The sequence below is a fragment of the Saccostrea echinata genome, unplaced genomic scaffold, assembly GCF_033153115.1.
Source record: "Saccostrea echinata isolate AGI-Se365-2 ecotype Australia unplaced genomic scaffold, CSIRO_AGI_Sech_v1 ptg000001l, whole genome shotgun sequence".
In the NCBI taxonomy this organism is placed as follows: Eukaryota; Metazoa; Mollusca; class Bivalvia; order Ostreida; family Ostreidae; genus Saccostrea; species Saccostrea echinata.
This window is the reverse complement of record NW_026889750.1, coordinates 13,451,999-13,471,157: the sequence shown is the minus strand read 5'-3', so window position 1 is coordinate 13,471,157 and position 19,159 is coordinate 13,451,999. Positions and strand designations below refer to the sequence as shown.

Genomic DNA, 19,159 nt, shown 5'->3' with positions numbered 1-19,159 from the left:
TATTTGCACCATTACGGAGATGCAGTGGAATTGTAGCCCTCTCCTGAAAATATCAGATTAAAAATATCGGAGAGGGCTACATTATTGCAGCTAGGTCCCACCCTACCCCGGGGGGTCATGATTTGAACAAACTTGAATCTACACCACTTGAGGATGCTTCCATATAAATATGACCAATCATGGCTTAGCTGTTCTTGAGAAGAAGATTTTTAAAAATTTTTCCTGTATACTACCATGTAAAACTTTGATCATCGATTGTGGCCCCACCCTACCCCGGGGGTCATGATTTGAACAAACTTGAATCTTAAGCTTAGCCACCTGAGGATGCTTCCATATAAATATGACCAACCATGGTTTTGCTGTTCTTGAGAAGAAGATTTTTAAAGATTTTTTTTTTTTTTCATATATTCCTATGTAAAACTTTGATCGTCCATTGTGGCCCCACCCTACCCCCGGGGGTCATGATTTGAACAAACTTGAATCTACACTACCTGAGGATGATTCCATATCAATATGACTAATTGTGGCTTAGTTGTTCTTGAGGAGAAGATTTTTTCCTATATATTCCTATGTAAAACTTTGATCCCCCATTATGGCCCCACCCTACCCCAGGGGGTATTGATTTGAACAAACTTGAATCTACACTATGTAATGAAAGTCTCACATAAGTTCCACTTTAATTTACAGCCCAGTGGTTCTTGAGAAGAAGATTTTTAAAAAGATACCACCAAAATTTCACTAATTCTTAATTATCTCCCCTTGAAAGAGGGTGTGGCCCTTTATTTGAACAAATTTACCCATTTACCCTTTACCCAAGGATGCTTTGTGGCAAGTTTGGTTGAAATTGGTCCAATGGTTCCGGAGAAGAAGTCGAAAATGTGAAAAGTTTATTGAATTATTGAAACAAATTGAATACCTAGTTGTGATAAGCAAGAGTGACTCTACCAAAATTGTGAAATTCATAGCCCCAGGGTCAGGGGTTCTGGTGCTAGGGTGGGGCTATATAGATCATATAGTGAAAGTGCATTGTTTTTTTGAAAATCTTCTTCTCTACTCCTGGGTATTATTTAAACAAATTAAATACATAGTTATGATAAGCAAGAGTGACTCTACCAAAATTGTGAAATTCATAGCCCCAGGGTCAGGGGTTCTGGTGCTAGGGCGGGGCTATATAGATCATATAGTGAAAGTGCATTGTTTTTTAAAAATCTTCTTCTCTACTCCTGGGTATTATTTAAACAAATTAAATACATAGTTATGATAAGCAAGAGTGACTCTACCAAAATTGTGGAATTCATAGCCCCAGGGTCAGGGGTTCTGGTGTTTGGGCGGGGTTATATAGATCATAAAGTGAAAGTGCATTATTTCTTTGAAAATCTTCTTCTCTACTCTTGGGTATTATTTAAATAAATCAAATGCATAGTTATGATAAGCAAGGATGCCTCTTTCAAAATTGTGAATTTCATGGCCCCTGGATCAGGGGTTCTGGTGTTAGGGAGGGGCTCTATTTATTATATAATGAAAATGCATTTATGCTTTATAAATCTTCTCCTCTGCTTCTGGGTATTTTTTAAACAAACTAAGTACATTGTTATCATAAGCAAGTACACCTCTTTCAAAATTGTGAAATTCATGGCCCCAGGGACAGGGGCTCTGGTGCTAGGGTGGGGCTATATAGATCCTATAGTGAAGGTGAATTATTTCTTTGAAAATCTTCTTCTCTGTCCCTGGGTATTATTTAAACAAACTAAGTACATTGTTATATGCAAGGATGCCTTTTCCAAAATTGTGAATTTCATGGCCCCAGGGTCAAGGGTTCTGGTGAAAAGGGGGGGGGGGCTCTATTGATTATATAGTGAAAAAGCAAACTTTCTTTGAAAATGTTCTTTTCTGCTTCTGGTTAAAAAGCAAAGAAACTAAGTGTATAGTTATGATGAGCAAAAGTCCTTCTTCCAGAGTAGTGAATTGCATGACCCCTAGGTCAAATGTGCTGGTGTAAGGGTAGGGCTCTTGATAATATAGTGAAAATGCATTAATTCTATTAAATAATCCTGTCTGCACCTTAGTGTGAAGCAGATAAACAAAGTGATTTTTGAACATCTTGACCATTTGGTCAAGTGTTCTGGTCCTGGCTTGGGCTCTATTAATTTGTAATCTACTGAGAGGAGTTATTCCCCTTTGCCATTTACTTTTGATAATTAATCACTGTAAATAATGTACTTGGAAGGTTAATAGAATAAGAGAATTATGCAAGAATTTTTATTGTATAATACAAAAAGTACTTTCATAGTTTTAATGATCAGGTAGACTTGTAAGTAATGGATAAATAAAAATGAGACAAAAATAACTTGTCTTATTAAATGTTTATCAAAGACCAAGAGAGGCCAATGTAAGCAATTCCAACAAGGAATTAAGACAGTACAGAAGCACTGATTAGTTTTTAATATACTGTATGGTGATAGTGATGAATAGGGAACAGATTTGAACCTAATTAATGAACTGTTAATGAATGCTAGACTAATTATTTTGTTGATCCTGATCATCATATTTTTCTTGCTTTTGGGCAACAAAGCTTCACCTTTCAGATCATTTTATACTATATGGATCCTCTAAATTGTTGTATCATACTCAGGTGACCGTTAAGGCCCTTGGGCCTCTTGTTTTTACCCTTATCCAGAAATTCATTTCTTTAAGAGATAAAACAATGATTTATCTTAGATTTAACAATTTTGGGGAAGAGGCGTTGTACCCCCCTTAAATCCACCACTGACAATTATTCATTTTTCCTTGAGTGCTTGAGCCATAAATTTTGAGGTGACCCAATCAAAACACCGACATTATGAGAGCTGAGCAGTTGTGTTAGTTTGTATGTAGTTGGATACCTAAAATAATATGGTGTAATGTACCCATGTACTTTATTCTTAGACTATTTAAAGGGCATTCAGTCACAAATTCAAGCAAAAGCGATAGTCATTTTTAAACAATACTGCAATCATTACAAAAATGAAATATTCTGTAGTTTCTTTCATTTTCTAGTATAAGCCTGTTTCTTTATTAAAGCCCTGAAAATGGACCTCATTCTAGAAATCCTCAGTCCTCGAATTAACAAACATATGATAATCTTTGCTTGAAGAGCTTAATAGTGTAATAATGTGAATAACCAGAACAATACAGTTATTGGGGCTCTATTCTGGGTTCATAAATTTCAAAATATGTTCAATCTATAGAATTCATTACAGATTACAATTAACACAAACTTGTCGCATTTGTCTCCACCGCAAAATAAGTTCCAAAGTTGTAAAGGTATTAGGCTTCAGTTCATCAGAAGACCACAGGCACCTGGCGAATGGATGGTGCACCCACCCACTTCCCCGCCACAAACTTCTGAGAATTTTTATTAGACACAATAACTTATCAAAAATACATGAAACATGAACTCCTAGCCTTTCATACCTTTATTCCGATATCTCAATTCATTTTTCGTTTAGTTAAGTTTTAGGGGTTGCCCCTCTGTACAATACTGTATATTCATAAATATACGTGAGGAGGTAAATACTGCGTAATTCCGCGAGAAGCACCACTCGTGAAATAAATTTACTCATTTCTTTTTTTTGGTGTTGAAATCCACATAAAATCTCACGATCAACTGTCCACTGGCGAATTATTGACATCTAAGAGCCATTTTGCAATATTAAGTCCTCGCGTAAAATAAGGAATCTACAGTATATAAAAATACTAAAGGTAAGAAAATCCGGTAAATCTGTGTTTATTTACCAGACTTCCTTCCACTTGCAGCGAATCAGGAGGGTTGTTAATAGGATATGCGGAATGGAGGATATCATATCATTAGTAGCATGAACATACTGTTTTTGCTAAAATACTAACATATTGATACTTTAAGGGAATACTTTTTGTTTTGAGCCATTAAAAAATGCATTATCAAATGTATCTAGTAACTAATTTGGTTAGTAAGATAATATCCATTTCATTCGTATAAGTTATCTCATTTTTGCACAACATGGTTTCCATACTTTTTATCCATAGTCGCTAATAGCTGTAGAAGTTCACTCAACCGAAAATGGCCAATACCAAGGAGCAGAGGAGAAGATTTTCAAAGAATTAATGCATTTTCACTATATCATCATTAGAGCCCCACCCTAACACCAGAACCCCTGACCCAGGGGCCATGAAATTCACAATTTTGGAAGAGGCAACCTTATTCATCATAACTATGCATTTAGTTTGTTTGCATTATACCCAGGAGCAGAGGAGAAGATTTTTAAAGAAATAATGCATTTTCTCTATATATTCAACAGGTCTGGACGATTTCCAAATATGGAAGTCAAGAACGATAACCGTGAATTGCTATAAATACACAGAATAAACAAGGTGCTAATCCTTCTGACCAATCAAATAACTGGATTTAGACAACCCATGAGAAAATAAATAAAACATGTGGTTTCAACTTTTAAAAATCTATCACTACGAGATAGCAAGCCAACCCCAAAAGTTTAACTTGTGTTAAGAAATTTGATATAAATACAGCAGATTTTCAGTTTTTTGAGCCTAACATGAAAATTTTTCATATGGGAATATAACAGTATAATTTCTTGAGTGTTTATTACATTGTACAAAATCATCCATGCAGTTTCTGGTATGCGAGGTAAGATATGGTGATAAAAAGAATTCATGCACATTCCCTTTTCTCCATGTTTTTCACCTTTCTTTATGTCCATTTAAAGTGTATATAGCATGGTATTCGGCGCTCATGAAACCCATGTTATTTTAAAACTACATGTAGTCTATACGATGAATACTTGTGTGCAGTAGATCTATACGCATGGAAACCATGCATTATCGATGAAAATCGGACGGCTAAGCAAAATTACATTTATGAACATAGAGTTAGTTCTAGTAAATGTTATAATTGTATTTGATAATAGCTTGACGATGTGATCTCTTCCTCCATAAACGATCGCATTGTTACATGCATTAATTTTTTTCTTTTCTGAGATGAAAATGTCAAGTTTGTTCATGGTAAATATGTGGGGAATACCTTATTCTTTCAAACTTTTCATCTTACTTCTAAAGATTTTTTGTCAAAAAAATCTTTTTGAGGAAAAAAAACAAAAGCAAGTGTTCTCTTTTTGTTCTTTGAAATATGTTTTGGGGTGTGTAAAAATGCCGTTCTCTGATTGGGCAGAAAAATATTTACGTGTATATGATGTATATTTATAGCAACTTTCAGTTATCGTTCTTGACTTCCATATTTGGAAATCGTCCAGACCTGAGCCCCGTTTTGAAGGAGATTTTAACATTAATAAGCATTCTGAGAGTATTGCATAAGCAATACTAGTCCCTTACCGGGAAGTGTAATCTGGTTCCCATTAAAAATTGAAAATGCCATAATTCCGTCAAAAATCATTGAAGCAAAATGAAATGCAAACTTGATATATAACTAATCAAGGTAAAGTCACATACCAAAAATCAGCTCAATATCTGCAAGCGTTTAGGAAAAAAATGCGGAAAACCCTTGAAAATTGAAAAGGTAGTAATTCCGACAAAAATCACTGAAGTGGAACCAAATGCAAACTTGATCTGTAACTCATCAACATACAATCACATACCAAAAATCAGCTCAATATCTGCAAGCGTTTAGGGAAAAAGTGCAGAAAACCAAGTGGGACAGACTGACAGACAGATGGACAGACAGACAGACAGTTAGACAGACGGACAGACTCCGAGGAAACCTATACCCGTAGGGGACTAATAAAGCATTTCAAATGGAATTTATGCAAGGGGCAGATCAGGGAGATTATGTCTTAAAAGCCTCTTCTGTTCACATCCGGTCAAAATGTTTTATTTGTCCTAAATCCATGTTTATTTACCAGACTTCCTTCCACTTGCAAGCGAATCAGGAGGGTTATTAATAGGATATGCAGAACAGAGGATATCATACCATTTAGTAGTATGAACATACCGTTTTTGCTAAAATACTAACATATTGATACTTTTAGGGAATACTTTTTGTTTTGAGCCATTAAAAATGCAGTATCAAATGTATCTAGTAACTAATTTGGTTGGTAAGATTATATACATTTCATTTGAATAAATTATTTCATTTCTGCACAACATGGTTTCCACACTTTTTTATCCATAGTCTTTAATAGCTGTAGAAGTTCACCCAACCGAAAATGTCCAATACCTAGGAGCAGAGGAGAAGATTTTCAAAGAATTAATGCATTTTCACTATATCATCATTAGAGCCCCACCTAACACCAGAACCCCTGACCCAGGGGCCATGAAATTCACAATTTTGGAAGAGGCATCCTTATCATCATAACTATGCATTTAGTTTGTTTGCTTAATACCGAGGAGTAGAGGAGAAATATTTTAAAGAAATAATGCATTTTCACTATATATTCAACAGAGCCCCACCATCGCACCAGAACCCTTGACCCTGGGACCATGAATTTCACAATTTGGTTGAGGGCTCAATGCTTATTACTATCGTACCAACAGTTTGACTGCTTGATGTCCAGGAGTAAAGAAGATTTTTAAAGATTGCAGTAATTTAAGTGGTTTTGGCCCCACCCTCAGGTCGCCCCAGGGGGGAAGGGACCATGAAATTCACAATTTTTGTTCCTCTTCACCCATAGATGCTATATTCCAAAATTGGTTGAAATTGGTTGAGTGGTTTCTGAGAAAAAGCTAAAAATGTTCAAATGTTAAAACACATCACATGACACATGAAAACAGCAATAGGTCATCTGAGTTTACTCAGGTGACCTAAAAATAGATAGCAACTGGTCACCTGAGTGACCAGTGACCGAAAATGCAAGAATTTAATTTTTGTCCTTGACCTTTGAAAAACTGAGTCCAAAGACAAAAGACAAGCTTTCTGAACCTATCTCCAAATTACTCAGAAGTTTTAAGTCATGCAAGTGTTTATGGACAAATGGAACAATGCATAGATGAAAAGGTGAAATAGACAGACTCATTCTATATCATGATAACTGCGTAATAATGTGGAATCCTTCATTCTTTAAATCACAGATACTTCTTGTAAAATTCATTTCTGGACATAATGTTTTATTACTGACTTTTTTTGGCCTTAGTAAACCATAACTTTACTACCTACCACTCTGGCATATTCATTTTTGGACTTTGAAAAGCAAGATTGTGCAAGCCTCAGTTCCTCAATTCTATCATCCAATTTCTGAAATATGAATGCAGAGTTTAAACAAAGGTAATCAAAGATGACAGAGTTCACCTGAACAAAAGACAAGATAGACTAAGAACCCTTGTTGGCCCCTGGTTTGGAGTATTTCTAAGAATGGTGCTATAGTTCATAATTTAAAAAAAAAATGTTCCTACAAAATGAGTATTGATTCTAAGTAAGGCTGTCCAAAATTAATTCTACGTTTAACGTCACCTCTAAAATTCAAAACCTACGAGGGAGGGAGTGTGATATGGTAAAATTGTTATAATGTATTTTATATTTATATATTTGACAAAATAATTTTTGGTAAAATAATTGTTCCAGTGATTGATTTTGAACCATGGTCCTTTAGATTTTGAAGCGAGCTGCCTATCCACTGGACCATGGAGTTATATGACCAATGTATCGTCAATTATTTAAATAACTGTAATAACAATCTATTCTATTTCAGTAATACTTTATGTTAAATTTTTTTTGGGGTTTTCTGTAAGTTCTTCATTTAATATATACATCTAAAAATACGAATAATATAAAATAATAGTGTTTCTTTAAAAAATAATTTTTATTCCTTTGTTTGAATTGTCGGTTGTTCATAACAAGACACGCCATATTGAGATTCGAAAGCTTTGTGAAATTGAAGTCTGTAAAGTTAAAATAAATTCTAGTTTATCGCCATAGAAGTTATCAAAGTATGTAAGTATTTATCTATTAAGTATCCTGTAAAATTTATGCATAATTTACAGCATATTAAGAGTTTATTTTGTAATTCTTAAATGAGTTGATTGTTTAGGTTTCCATATGAGATAAAATGTTTACGAAAGAAGCTAATGATCAAATTTACTAATTCTGTTAAATAATTATCATATCATATCATATCATTCACTGAATGTCTTCATATACCATGCTTTTATGCACTTCATTTTAATCATTGTAATCAAAAAGTAATCATGATTACAACACTTTTTCCAGAGAAATTGATTAAATTATGATCACTTGTAATCTGAAAAATGGATGATTACTGATTACTCATGATTACATTGCAAACTGTAATTGATTACAGATGATTACAATTACTGATTATGATTACCCCTGCTGACCCCAGGTACCATGATCTGAAAATTTACAATCTACACTACCTGAGTAAAATTTCACCGAAAGTTCATCTTTTCTGGTCCAATTGTTCTTTGAGAAGATTTTCCCCATATATTTCAATGTAAACTTCAGTTTCAGCTTTTCAGACTCAGTGGTTCTGGAGTAGAAGGTTTTTAAATATTTTTTCTACGTATTTCAATGTAAAACTTTGATCCCCTATTGTTGCCCCACCCTACCACGAGAAGACTACAAATCTACACTAGCTTGGTAATCTTCCATGTAAGTTTTACTTTTTATGGAAGATTTTTTATGACCCCAACCTATTTTTGCCTTTTTTTTATTATCTCCCCTTGGAAGGGGGCTTGGTCCTTCATTTTAGCAATTAAGAATCCCCTTTACCATGAGATGCTTTTGTTAAAATTGGCCCACTGGTTCATGAGAAGTTAAAAATGTGAAAAGTATACAGAGGGACAGACAGACAGATGAATGCATGAACAGACAATGGACATGATGGGAGATCTATGAGGTGCTGTTTTGGTATTTATTGCCAGTTAGTGATTTCACCTATTCGAATAGGTGATATCACCTATACGAATAGTTGATATCACCTATTTGAATAAATGATATCACTCATTCAAATTGAATAGGTGATATCATCAATTCGAATAGGTGATATCACCTATTTGCATTTCTTACAACAATAAATAATGAATGCTCCCTTCCACATAACTATCTAGATTTCCATTGGAACCAAGCAGTTTTCCCCTGTATTTGAGTCTGAGACATTTTAAATACCTTATGTTATTGACCCCTGTAAAGTTATATAAATTTTATGAATTATACCAAGCTGGGGTACAACAGAGTGGCATACCTTTCTCTCTTTATTAGGTCACCTGAGTCACTCAGGTGACCTATTGCTATCTGTTTTCGTCCGTCGTCGTCCGTCGTGTGTTAACATTTGAACATTTTCAGCTTCTTCTCTGAAACTGCTGAACCAGTTTCAGCCAATTTTAGCATATGGCATCTATGTGTGAAGGGGAACAAAATTTGTGAATTTCATGGTCCCTGCCTCCCTGGGGCCTGAGGGGTGGGAGTAAAACCACCAAAATTAATGTCATCTTTAAAAATCTTCTTCTTGACTCCTGGACATCAAGCAGTCAAACTGTTGGTACGATAGTAATAAGCATTGAGCCCTCTACCAAAATTGTGAAATTCGTGGCCCCAGGGTCAGGGGTTCTGGTGCTAGGGCGGGGCTATATAGATCATATACTGAAAGTGCACTATTTCTTTGAAAATCTTCTTCTCTTCTCCTGGGTATTATTGAAACAAATTGAATACATAGTTATAATAAGCAAGGGTGACTCTATCAAAATTGTGAAATTCATGGCCCCAGGGTCAAGGGTTCTGGTGCTAGAAGGGGGGGGGGCTATATAGATCATATAGTGAAAGTGCATTATTTCTTTGAAAATCTTCTCTACTCCTGGGTATTATTTAAACAAATTAAATACATTGTTATGATAAGCAAGGGTGACTCTACAAAAATTGTGAAATTCATAGCCCCAGGGTCAGGGGTTCTGGTGCTAGGGCGGGGCTATATAGATCATATACTGAAAGTGCATTATTTCTTTGAAAATCTTCTTCTCTACTCCTGGGTATTATTGAAACAAATTGAATACATAGTTATGATAAGCAAGGGTGACTCTTCCAAATATGTGAAATTCATAGCCCCAGGGTCAGGGGTTCTGGTGCTAGGGTGGGGCTATATAGATCATATAGTGAAAGTGCATTATTTCTTTGAAAATCTTCTCTACTCCTGGGTATTATTTAAACAAATTAAATACATAGTTATGATAAGCAAGAGTGGCTCTACCAAAATGCAAAATTCATAGCCCCAGGGTCAGGGGTTCTGGTGCTAGGGCAGGGCTATATAGATCATATAGTGAAAGTGCATTATTTCTTTGAAAATCTTCTTCTCTACTCCTGGGTTATATTTAAACATATTAAATACATAGTTATGATAAGCAAGGATGCCTCTTCCAAAATTGTGAATTTCATGGCCCCTGGATCAGGGGTTCTGGTGTTAGGGAGGGGCTCTATTTATTATATAATGAAAATGCATTAATGCTTTAAAAATCTTTTCAGCTCATGGGTATTATTTAAACAAACGAAGTACATCATTATGATAAGCAAGGATGCCTCTTCCAAAATTGTGAAATTCATGGCCCTAGGGCAGGGCTATATAGATCCTATAGTGAAGGTGAATTATTTCTTTGAAAATCTTCTTCTCTGCCCGTGGGTATTATTTAAACAAACTAAGTACATTGTTATGATATGCAAGATTTCCTCTTCCAAAGTTTTGAATTTCATGGCTTCAGGGTCAAGGGTTCTGGTGAAAAGGGGGGGGGGGGGCTCTATTGATTATATAGTGAAAAAGCAAAATTTCTTTGAAAATATTCTTTTATGCTTCTGGTTAAAAAGCAAAGAAGCTAAGTGTATAGTTATGATGAGCAAGAGTGCTTCTTTCATAGTAGTGAATTGCATGACCCCTGGGTCATGGGTTGGTGTAAGGGTGGGGCTCTTGATAATATAGTGAAAATGCATTAATTCTGTTAAATAACCCTGTCTGCTCCTTAGTGTTAAGCAGATAAACAAAGTGATTACTTATGATGGGCAAACTTCTGGGCCCAGGGTGAGAGGCTCTTGTGTTTCTTGGTGGGGACAAGGGGGGGCTCTATTGATAATATAGTGAATCTGTAGTGAAATGCATTATTTCTTTAAAATCTTCTCTGCACCTGGGCATATCAGAGGCAAAAAAAAAAAAAAAAGTTTTAGTAAAGACCCTGACCCTCTGGCCATGAAAATCACAATTTTAGAAGAGGCATTCTTGCTCATTATAACTACATGTATGTACTTAGTTTATTTAATACCAAGGAACATAGAAGAAGATTTTCAAAGAATTATTGCATTTTCACAATATAATCAATAGAGCCCCCCCCCCCATTTTCATCAGAACCCTTGACTCTGGGGCCATGAAAATCACAATTTTGGAAGAGGCACTCTTGCCCATCATAACTATATACTTGTTAGTTTTTTTAATACACAGGAACAGAGAAGAAGATTTTCAAAGTATTAATGCATTTTCACTATATAATCAATAGAGCCCACCCTAACACCAGAACCCCTGACCCTGGGGCCATCAATTTCACAATTTTGGAAGAGGCACTCTTAGTCATCATAACAATATACTTGGTTAGTTTTTATAGTTTAATACCCAGGAACAGAGAAGAAGATTTTCAAAGAACGCATTTTCACAATATAATCAATAGAGCCCCCCCCCCCCCCTTTTCACCAGAACCCCTAACCCTGAGGCGATTAAAATCACAATTTTGGAAGAGGCAATCTTGCATATCATAAAAATCTACTTACTTTGTTTAAATAATACCCAGGGGCAGAGAAGAAGATTTTCAAAGAATTAATGCATTTTCACAATATAATCAATAGACCCCCCCCCTTTTCACTAGAACCCCTGACCCTGGGGCCATGAAAATCACAATTTTGGAAGAGGCACTCTCGCTCATTACAACTATGTACTTAGTTACTTTATTTAATACCCAGGAGCAGAGAAGATTTTCAAAAAATTATTGCATTTTCACAATATAATCAATAGAGCCCCCCCCCCCCTTTTCATCAGAACCCTTGACTCTGGGGCCATGAAAATCAAAATTTTGGAAGAGGCATTCTTGCTCATTATAACTATGTACTTAGTTTATTTAATACCCAGGAACAGAGAGGAAGATTTTCAAAGAATTAATGCATTTTTACAATATAATCAATAGAGCCCCCCCCCTTTTCACTAGAACCCCTGACCCTGGGGCCATGAAAATCACAATTTCGGAAGAGGAACTCTTGCTCATTATAACTATGTACTTAGTTACTTTATTTAATACCCAGGAGCAGAGAAGATTTTCAAAAAATTATTGCATTTTCACAATATAATCAATAGAGCCCCCCCCCCCCTTTTCATCAGAACCCTTGACTCTGGGGCCATGAAAATCACAATTTTGGAAGAGGCAATCTTGCTCATTATAACTATGAACTTAGTTAGTTTATTTGATACCCAGGGGCAGAGAAGAAGATTTTCAAAGAATTAATGCATTTTCACTATATAATCAATAAAGCCCTGCCCCCTTTTCACCAGAACCCCTGACCCTGGGGCCATGAAAATCACAATTTTGGAAGAGGCAATCTTGCTCATTATAACTATGTACTTAGTTAGTTTATTTAATACCCAGGAACAGAGAAGAAGATTTTCAAAGAATTAATGCATTTTCACAATATAATCAATAGAGCCCCCCCCCCTTTTCACCAGAACCCCTGACCCTGGGGCCATGAAAATCACAATTTTGGAAGAGGCAATCTTACATATCATAACAATCTACTTAGTTTGTTTAAATAATACCCAGGGGCAGAGAAGAAGATTTTCAAAGAATTAATGCATTTTCACTATATAATCATTAGAGCCCCCCCCCCCCCTTTTTCACCAGAACCCCTGACCCTGGGGCCATGAAATTCACAATTTTGGAAGAGGCAGTCTTGCTCATCATAACTATGTACTTAGTTACTTTATTTAATACCCAGGAGCAGAGAAGAAGATTTTCAAAGAATTAATGCATTTTCACTATACAAGAGGCCCATGGGCCACATTGCTCACCTGAGCACATTGGCTTGAATTTTGAACTACCTGATGATGCTTCCATGTCAATATAACAAATGGCTTTGTCGTACTTGAGAAGATTTTAAAAAAATTTTCCCATATATTCCTTAGTAAAAATTTGATCCCCCATTGTGGCTCCTCCCTATCCCAGGGGTCATCATTTGAACAAACTTGAATCTACACTACCTGAAGATGCTTCCATATCAATATGACTAAACATAACTTTTCTGTTCTTGAGAAGAAATATTTTTTCTATATGTTCTTATGTAAACTTTCCATCCCCGATTGGGCCCCACCCTACCCCTGGGGGTCACCATTTGAACAAAATTGAATCTACACTACCTGAGGATGCTTCCATATCAAAATGACTAATCATGGTTTGCAGTTCTTCAGAAGAAGATATTTTCCTTTATATTTCAATGTAAAACTTTGATCCTCACTTGTGGCCCCGCCCTACCCCCGGGGATCATGGTTTGAACAAACTTGAATCTACACTACCTGAGGATGCTTACATATAAATATGACTCACCATGTCTTTGCTGGTCTTGAGAAGAAGATTTTTAAAGATTTTTCCTATATATTTCTATGTAAAACTTTGATCCTCCATTGTGGCCCCGCCCTACCCCGGGGGTCATGGTTTGAACAAACTTGAATCTGCACTACCTGAGGATGCTTCCATATAAATATGACTCATCATGGCTTTGCTGTTCTTGAGAAGAAGATTTTTAAAGATTTTTCCTATATATTTCTATGTAAAACTTTGATCCTCACTTGTGGCCCCGCCCTACCCCCGGGGGTCATGGTTTGAACAAACTTGAATCTACACTACTTGAGGATGCTTCCATATAAATATGACTCATCATGGCTTTGTTGTTCTTGAGAAGAAGATTTTTAAAGATTTTTCCTATATATTTCTATGTAAAAATTTGATCCTCCATTGTGGCCCCACCCTACCCCCGGGGCTCATGATTTGAAGAAACTTGAATCTACACTACCTAAGGATGCTTCCACATGAGTTTCATCTTTCCTGGCCCTATGGTTCTTGAGAAGAAGATTTTTAAATGATGCCATTATTTTTTCACTAATTCCTAATTATCTCCCCTTGGAAGAGGGCATGGCCCTTCATTTGAACAAACTTGAATCCCCTTTACCCAAGGATACTTTGTGGCAGGTTTGGTTGAAATTGGCCCAGTGGTTCTTGAGAAGAAGTCGAAAATGTGAAAAGTTTACAGACAGACGGACAGACAGACGGATGCCAGACAAAATGTGATCAGAAAAGCTCACTTGAGCTTTCAGCTCAGGTGAGCTAATAATCAATAGAGCCCCACCTTAACACCAGAACCCCTGACCCTGGGGCCATGAAATTCACAATTTTGGAAGAGGCTCTCTTGCTCTTCATAACTATGTTCTTAGTTTATTTGATACCCAGGAGCAGAGAAGAAGATTTTCAAAAAATAATGCACTTTCACTATATGATCTATATAGCCCCGCCCTAGCACCAGAACCCCTGACCCTGGGGCCATGAATTTCACAATTTTGGTAGAGGACTCATTGCTTATTACAATCATGCCAACAGTTTGACTGCTTGATGTCCAGGAGTAAAGAAGAAGATTTTTAAAGATTGCATGAATTTTAGTGGTTTTAGCCCCACCCACTCACTTGAGCTTTCAGCTCAGGCGAGTTAAGAACTGCGAACGATAGTATTGTTCTCCCACCTACCTCCAAGTTAATTTTCAAAAGTTAACATATTTGAATGATTTTTCATATTTATATAGATATTTACATGAATTTTCATAAAACATTACTTATTTGGGAAAACAAAGAGAGATAACTCTATAATTTTGGTAAAATGTGTGTTTTTTACAATAGAATTCAGTGGAAAACGGAAAATATTTTTAAAACATCTCCCCCCCCCCCAATGAAACAACAATTCCTTTTTACAGGTGATATAGATTGTTATTTCACAAATTCAAACCAAAGCTTTTCATGTTTCGGGGGGGGGGGGGGGGGGGGGGGGGGCATATGTTTACAGGCAAAAAATGACAAAAATGCTCATTTTTTTCCACCAATTTCGAAGGGGTGTACAACTTAAATGTTGTTTTTTATCTATTACATATGTTTAACTTTATATGCGTCAAACATAAGGAAAGACTTAAAGAACATTTATCCATATCCAAGAATATTTTAAATTTGCTGATGCTTTCAGGCCTGATTTCAATGGAAAACGTCTACCCTCCTTATGAAAAGAGCTGGAATTAAGAGTAATTAACTATTGATCGCTGGTATTAAAATTATTAATCAATTAACATTGAACTCTTCTTTGCATTCAACAAAGATTTTATGGCCAAATTTCCATTACCGTATATACTCGCCTATAAGTCGGTTTTTTGGGAGTTAAATTTTGGTCCAGAACTCTAGGTCCGACTTATAGGCGAGTCACAAAAATATTAGTATTATCTGGATGTCGAAATGTAGTATGGATATATCATATCATTTATGCATTCTAAGATTATACCTAAAGTACAAGTATTTACATATTTTAGTAACTTTATTTTTATTTAAAGTGTGCATTATGTATTTTTCTTAATGATTTAAAATTAAATATCGGTGTCATTTCTAAGAATATTAACCGAAACCAGGTTAAAACATCAGAGCATTGGTTTGAAATTGTCAACTGATTCTAACAAAAAGTTGTACCGACTTATAAGCGGGTAAATGGCAAATCCCTAAAATAACCTCAAAAAATACAACCGACTTATAGGCGGACCGACTTATAGGCAAGTATATACGGTAGTATTGAATTAAATGGGTGTAAAATGTAGGTGGGAATCGAGAGTTAGCGTACGTAGTTTTTTGTTGTAATCAAAAGTATTTATTATACTTTTCAAACATAGGTAATCAGAGATTACAGAGCTCACCTCAACAAATGTTGTCTTTAAGTAAGGCAAAGTCCAACACTAAACTAATAATCTAGTAGTGTGCATCCCTAGATGCAACATTTATGCAAGTTTGGTCCAGATAGGCCTTACAGTTTCTTGGCAATGAACCTGCTCCAAAAACTTAAACTGGTCACTCATCCAGAAAATGTAGGTCAGATCCAGCTTCCGAAGCAAGTCCAGTAGTGCGCATTCTTAGATGTATCATCCATGCAAGTTTGGTCAATATGGGGCTTACAGGTAATTAGAAATGAGATCTGCTCCAAAAACTTTAACCTGGTCACTCAACCGGAAAATATAGGTCAGATCCAGCATCCGAAGCAAGCCTGGTAGAGTGCATTCTTAGATGTATCATCTATGCAAGTTTGGTCAATAGAGGACTTATAGCTACTTGGAAATGAGACCTGATCCAAAATTTTTAACCTGCTCCAGAAACATTAACCTCATGGTCATTCTTTAGCTGAAATTGCAGTATCTGAAATCTTGACTGGTACAATGAAACACACTAGAAGCATCCTCCATGCATCTCTGATTAATATAGGGCATATTAGTACTTGAAAAGAAATCTGCTCTAAAAACTTTAACCTGGGACGCCGAGGCCAACACCAACACTGACAGTATTACACGAGCTCCCCCAACTTCATTGAAGAGAGCAAAATATGAAATTTAATAATATTGACTTGATCAATCACCGTTGAAGTTTAAGAAAAACCCTATTTGTATGAATTCAAAAGTCTTGTGGGACTATTTTTAACCGTGTAAAGTATGGTGAAAAATCTGTGAAAAAAAAAAAACACAATTACTGATCTAGAAATGCACAGAATCAAACTTCCAGCTTTCTTCCTTGTGAACTTCATCCCAACATTATATGCACATTTTTTTTAAAAAGCATTTATCTTACTAGATTCTAAATATAGTTTTACCATAACTTTTGTTTCACCATATCTCAAAAAAGGTTCCTTATAAATTTTCAATCAAATAAAAATAAAATTTTGCTAACATATGTACTCATGTTAATTTAAAAAAAAAACCTTGAAAATTGTAATACAGTAAAACTTGTTTAGTACAAACACAGATAAAATGAATTTATGGATGTAGCAAAGTTTTTTACAATCCATAGTGAAATCCTTAACAATTCCTTGTAAAATTTTATGGATATAACAAATTTTGATATAGCGATATAGTTAAAACAAACTGATTTTGTGTCCCCTAGAAGTTAAAAATAATCTTTTGTAGTGAAATTTAAAGAAGAGGCCCATGGGCCACATCCTTCCCCTGAGCACTTTGGCTAGAAAAAAAGCAGAAATCAGTTCAGTATTGAAAACTTTCAATTTAAATGTGGTTTGATCTCCTATTGAGGCCTTGTCATACCTCCAGGGACATGATTTGAACTCATTTGAAACAGCTTTACCTGAGGATCCTTCTGAATTAATAAGATCGGCTTTGATGTTCTTGAGAAGAAAATTTTAATTGATATAACCCTTATATTTCATTTATAACTTTGAAAACTTTGATCCTCTATTGTGGCCCCACCCAACCCCCAGGGGTCATGATTTGAACAAACCTGAATGTACACTACCTGAGGACACTTCCATATTAATATGACTAATCACGGCTTTGCTGTTTTTGAGAAGAAAATTTTTCAATATTTTTTCAATAAATTCCTTTGTTAAACTTTTATCCCCTTTTGTGGCCCACCTAATCCCCGGGGGTCATGATTTGAACAAACCTAAATCTAAACCACAAATGGTTGTTTCCATGTCAATGTAACTACACAAGACTTTGCTGTCCTTGAGAAGAAATTTTTTCAAGATTTTATCCTATGTATTCCTTTGTAAAAATTTAACCCCCTATTGGTGCCCCACCCAATCCAAAGGGGTTATGATTCAAACAAACCTAAATCTATACCACCTGAGGTTGGTTCCATAATACGTAATATGAGTAATCATGGCTTTGCTATTCTTGAGAAGAAAATTTTTCAAGATTTTCTCCTATATGTTCCTATGTAAACTTTGATCCCCCATTGTGGCCCCACCCTACCCCCAGGGGTCATCATTGGAACAAACCTAAATCTACAATAGCTGAGGATGCTTCCATATTAACAAGATTCAACAAGACTGCCATTCTTGAGAAGAAAATTGTTAAAGATCTTTTCCTATATATTCCTATGTAAAACTTTGATCCCCCATTGTGGCCCCACCCTACCCCTGGGGGTCATGATCTGAACAAATTTGAATCTACTCTTCCTGAGGATGCTTCCCTATAAATATGACTAAACATGACCTTTCTGCTCTTGAGAAGAAGGATTTTTTCAAATCAAAGGTTTTTCCTATGTATACCTATAGATTTCAACGGAAGACCTATAGTGATTCTACTGTTTCTTCTTCTTCTTATTAAGGTCTTTCGTCTCAGCAGAAGATCTTATTATTCTGTTTCTTTTCAACTTTTTTTAAGGTCTTCCGTCTTCAGCGGAAGACCTTCTTGTTATTCTTCGGTTTCTTTTCCACTGTTTTTCTTATCATTTTTTTTCTTACCAATTTTGTGCACCCAATTTCTCGAAAACGGTTCGCTCGATTTTCATGAAATTTTCAGGTCTGATAGAACATTAAAAAATCTTGATACATATTTTTTTTATTTTGATGACGTCACTTCCGGTCCTAAGATTTTTGCGATTTAGTGATTTTTGGAGGGTCAGTTTGTCTGCAGGTTTTCTAAGAAACCACTCATCACAGGAACATGAAACTTTTAGGGAAGACAGAGCAATATATGTAGATCTGTAATACGTAGTTAACTTTCACCGGAAGTGCCACATGTCGACGCTTGCTATGGCCTGAAAAAAGTCATATCGAAAGTTTCAAAATTTCGAACACTTTCTGTACGATATCTTTTTACTTGGAAATATTTTGTTAAAACATATATAACAAAATTTGTGCAGAATTACAAGATCTTTTAAATGATATCTCAAAAAAAGGGCTGGCCCCTAAAATAAGGAATCTAAAGGGGCCAAAATATTTTTCCTGATATCTCAAAAAGTATTAGAATTTGTAATACTTCAAAGAAGCAAAGTTGTTCAACATGACAAGTAGCAGCTTGCGAGATCATCAAAATATGTCGAATGACGTCACTTCGATTCCGGCTAAACAGGAAGTAGTAGAAAATAGCTTATTTTCACAGATATTGGTACAGTGCTGCTAT

General features: G+C 35.6%; 1 protein-coding gene across 1 annotated transcript in view; it reads right to left on the bottom strand.

The window, feature by feature from the left end:
* Positions 1 to 19,159, bottom strand: part of LOC133185339 (vacuolar protein sorting-associated protein 16 homolog) — a 765,182-nt gene that overhangs the window by 67,811 nt on the left and 678,212 nt on the right. The window contains exon 18 of the mRNA XM_061320487.1: positions 7,142 to 7,219. Coding sequence (XP_061176471.1) covers positions 7,142 to 7,219 — 78 coding nt within the window. The remainder of the gene's footprint in view (positions 1 to 7,141; positions 7,220 to 19,159) is intronic.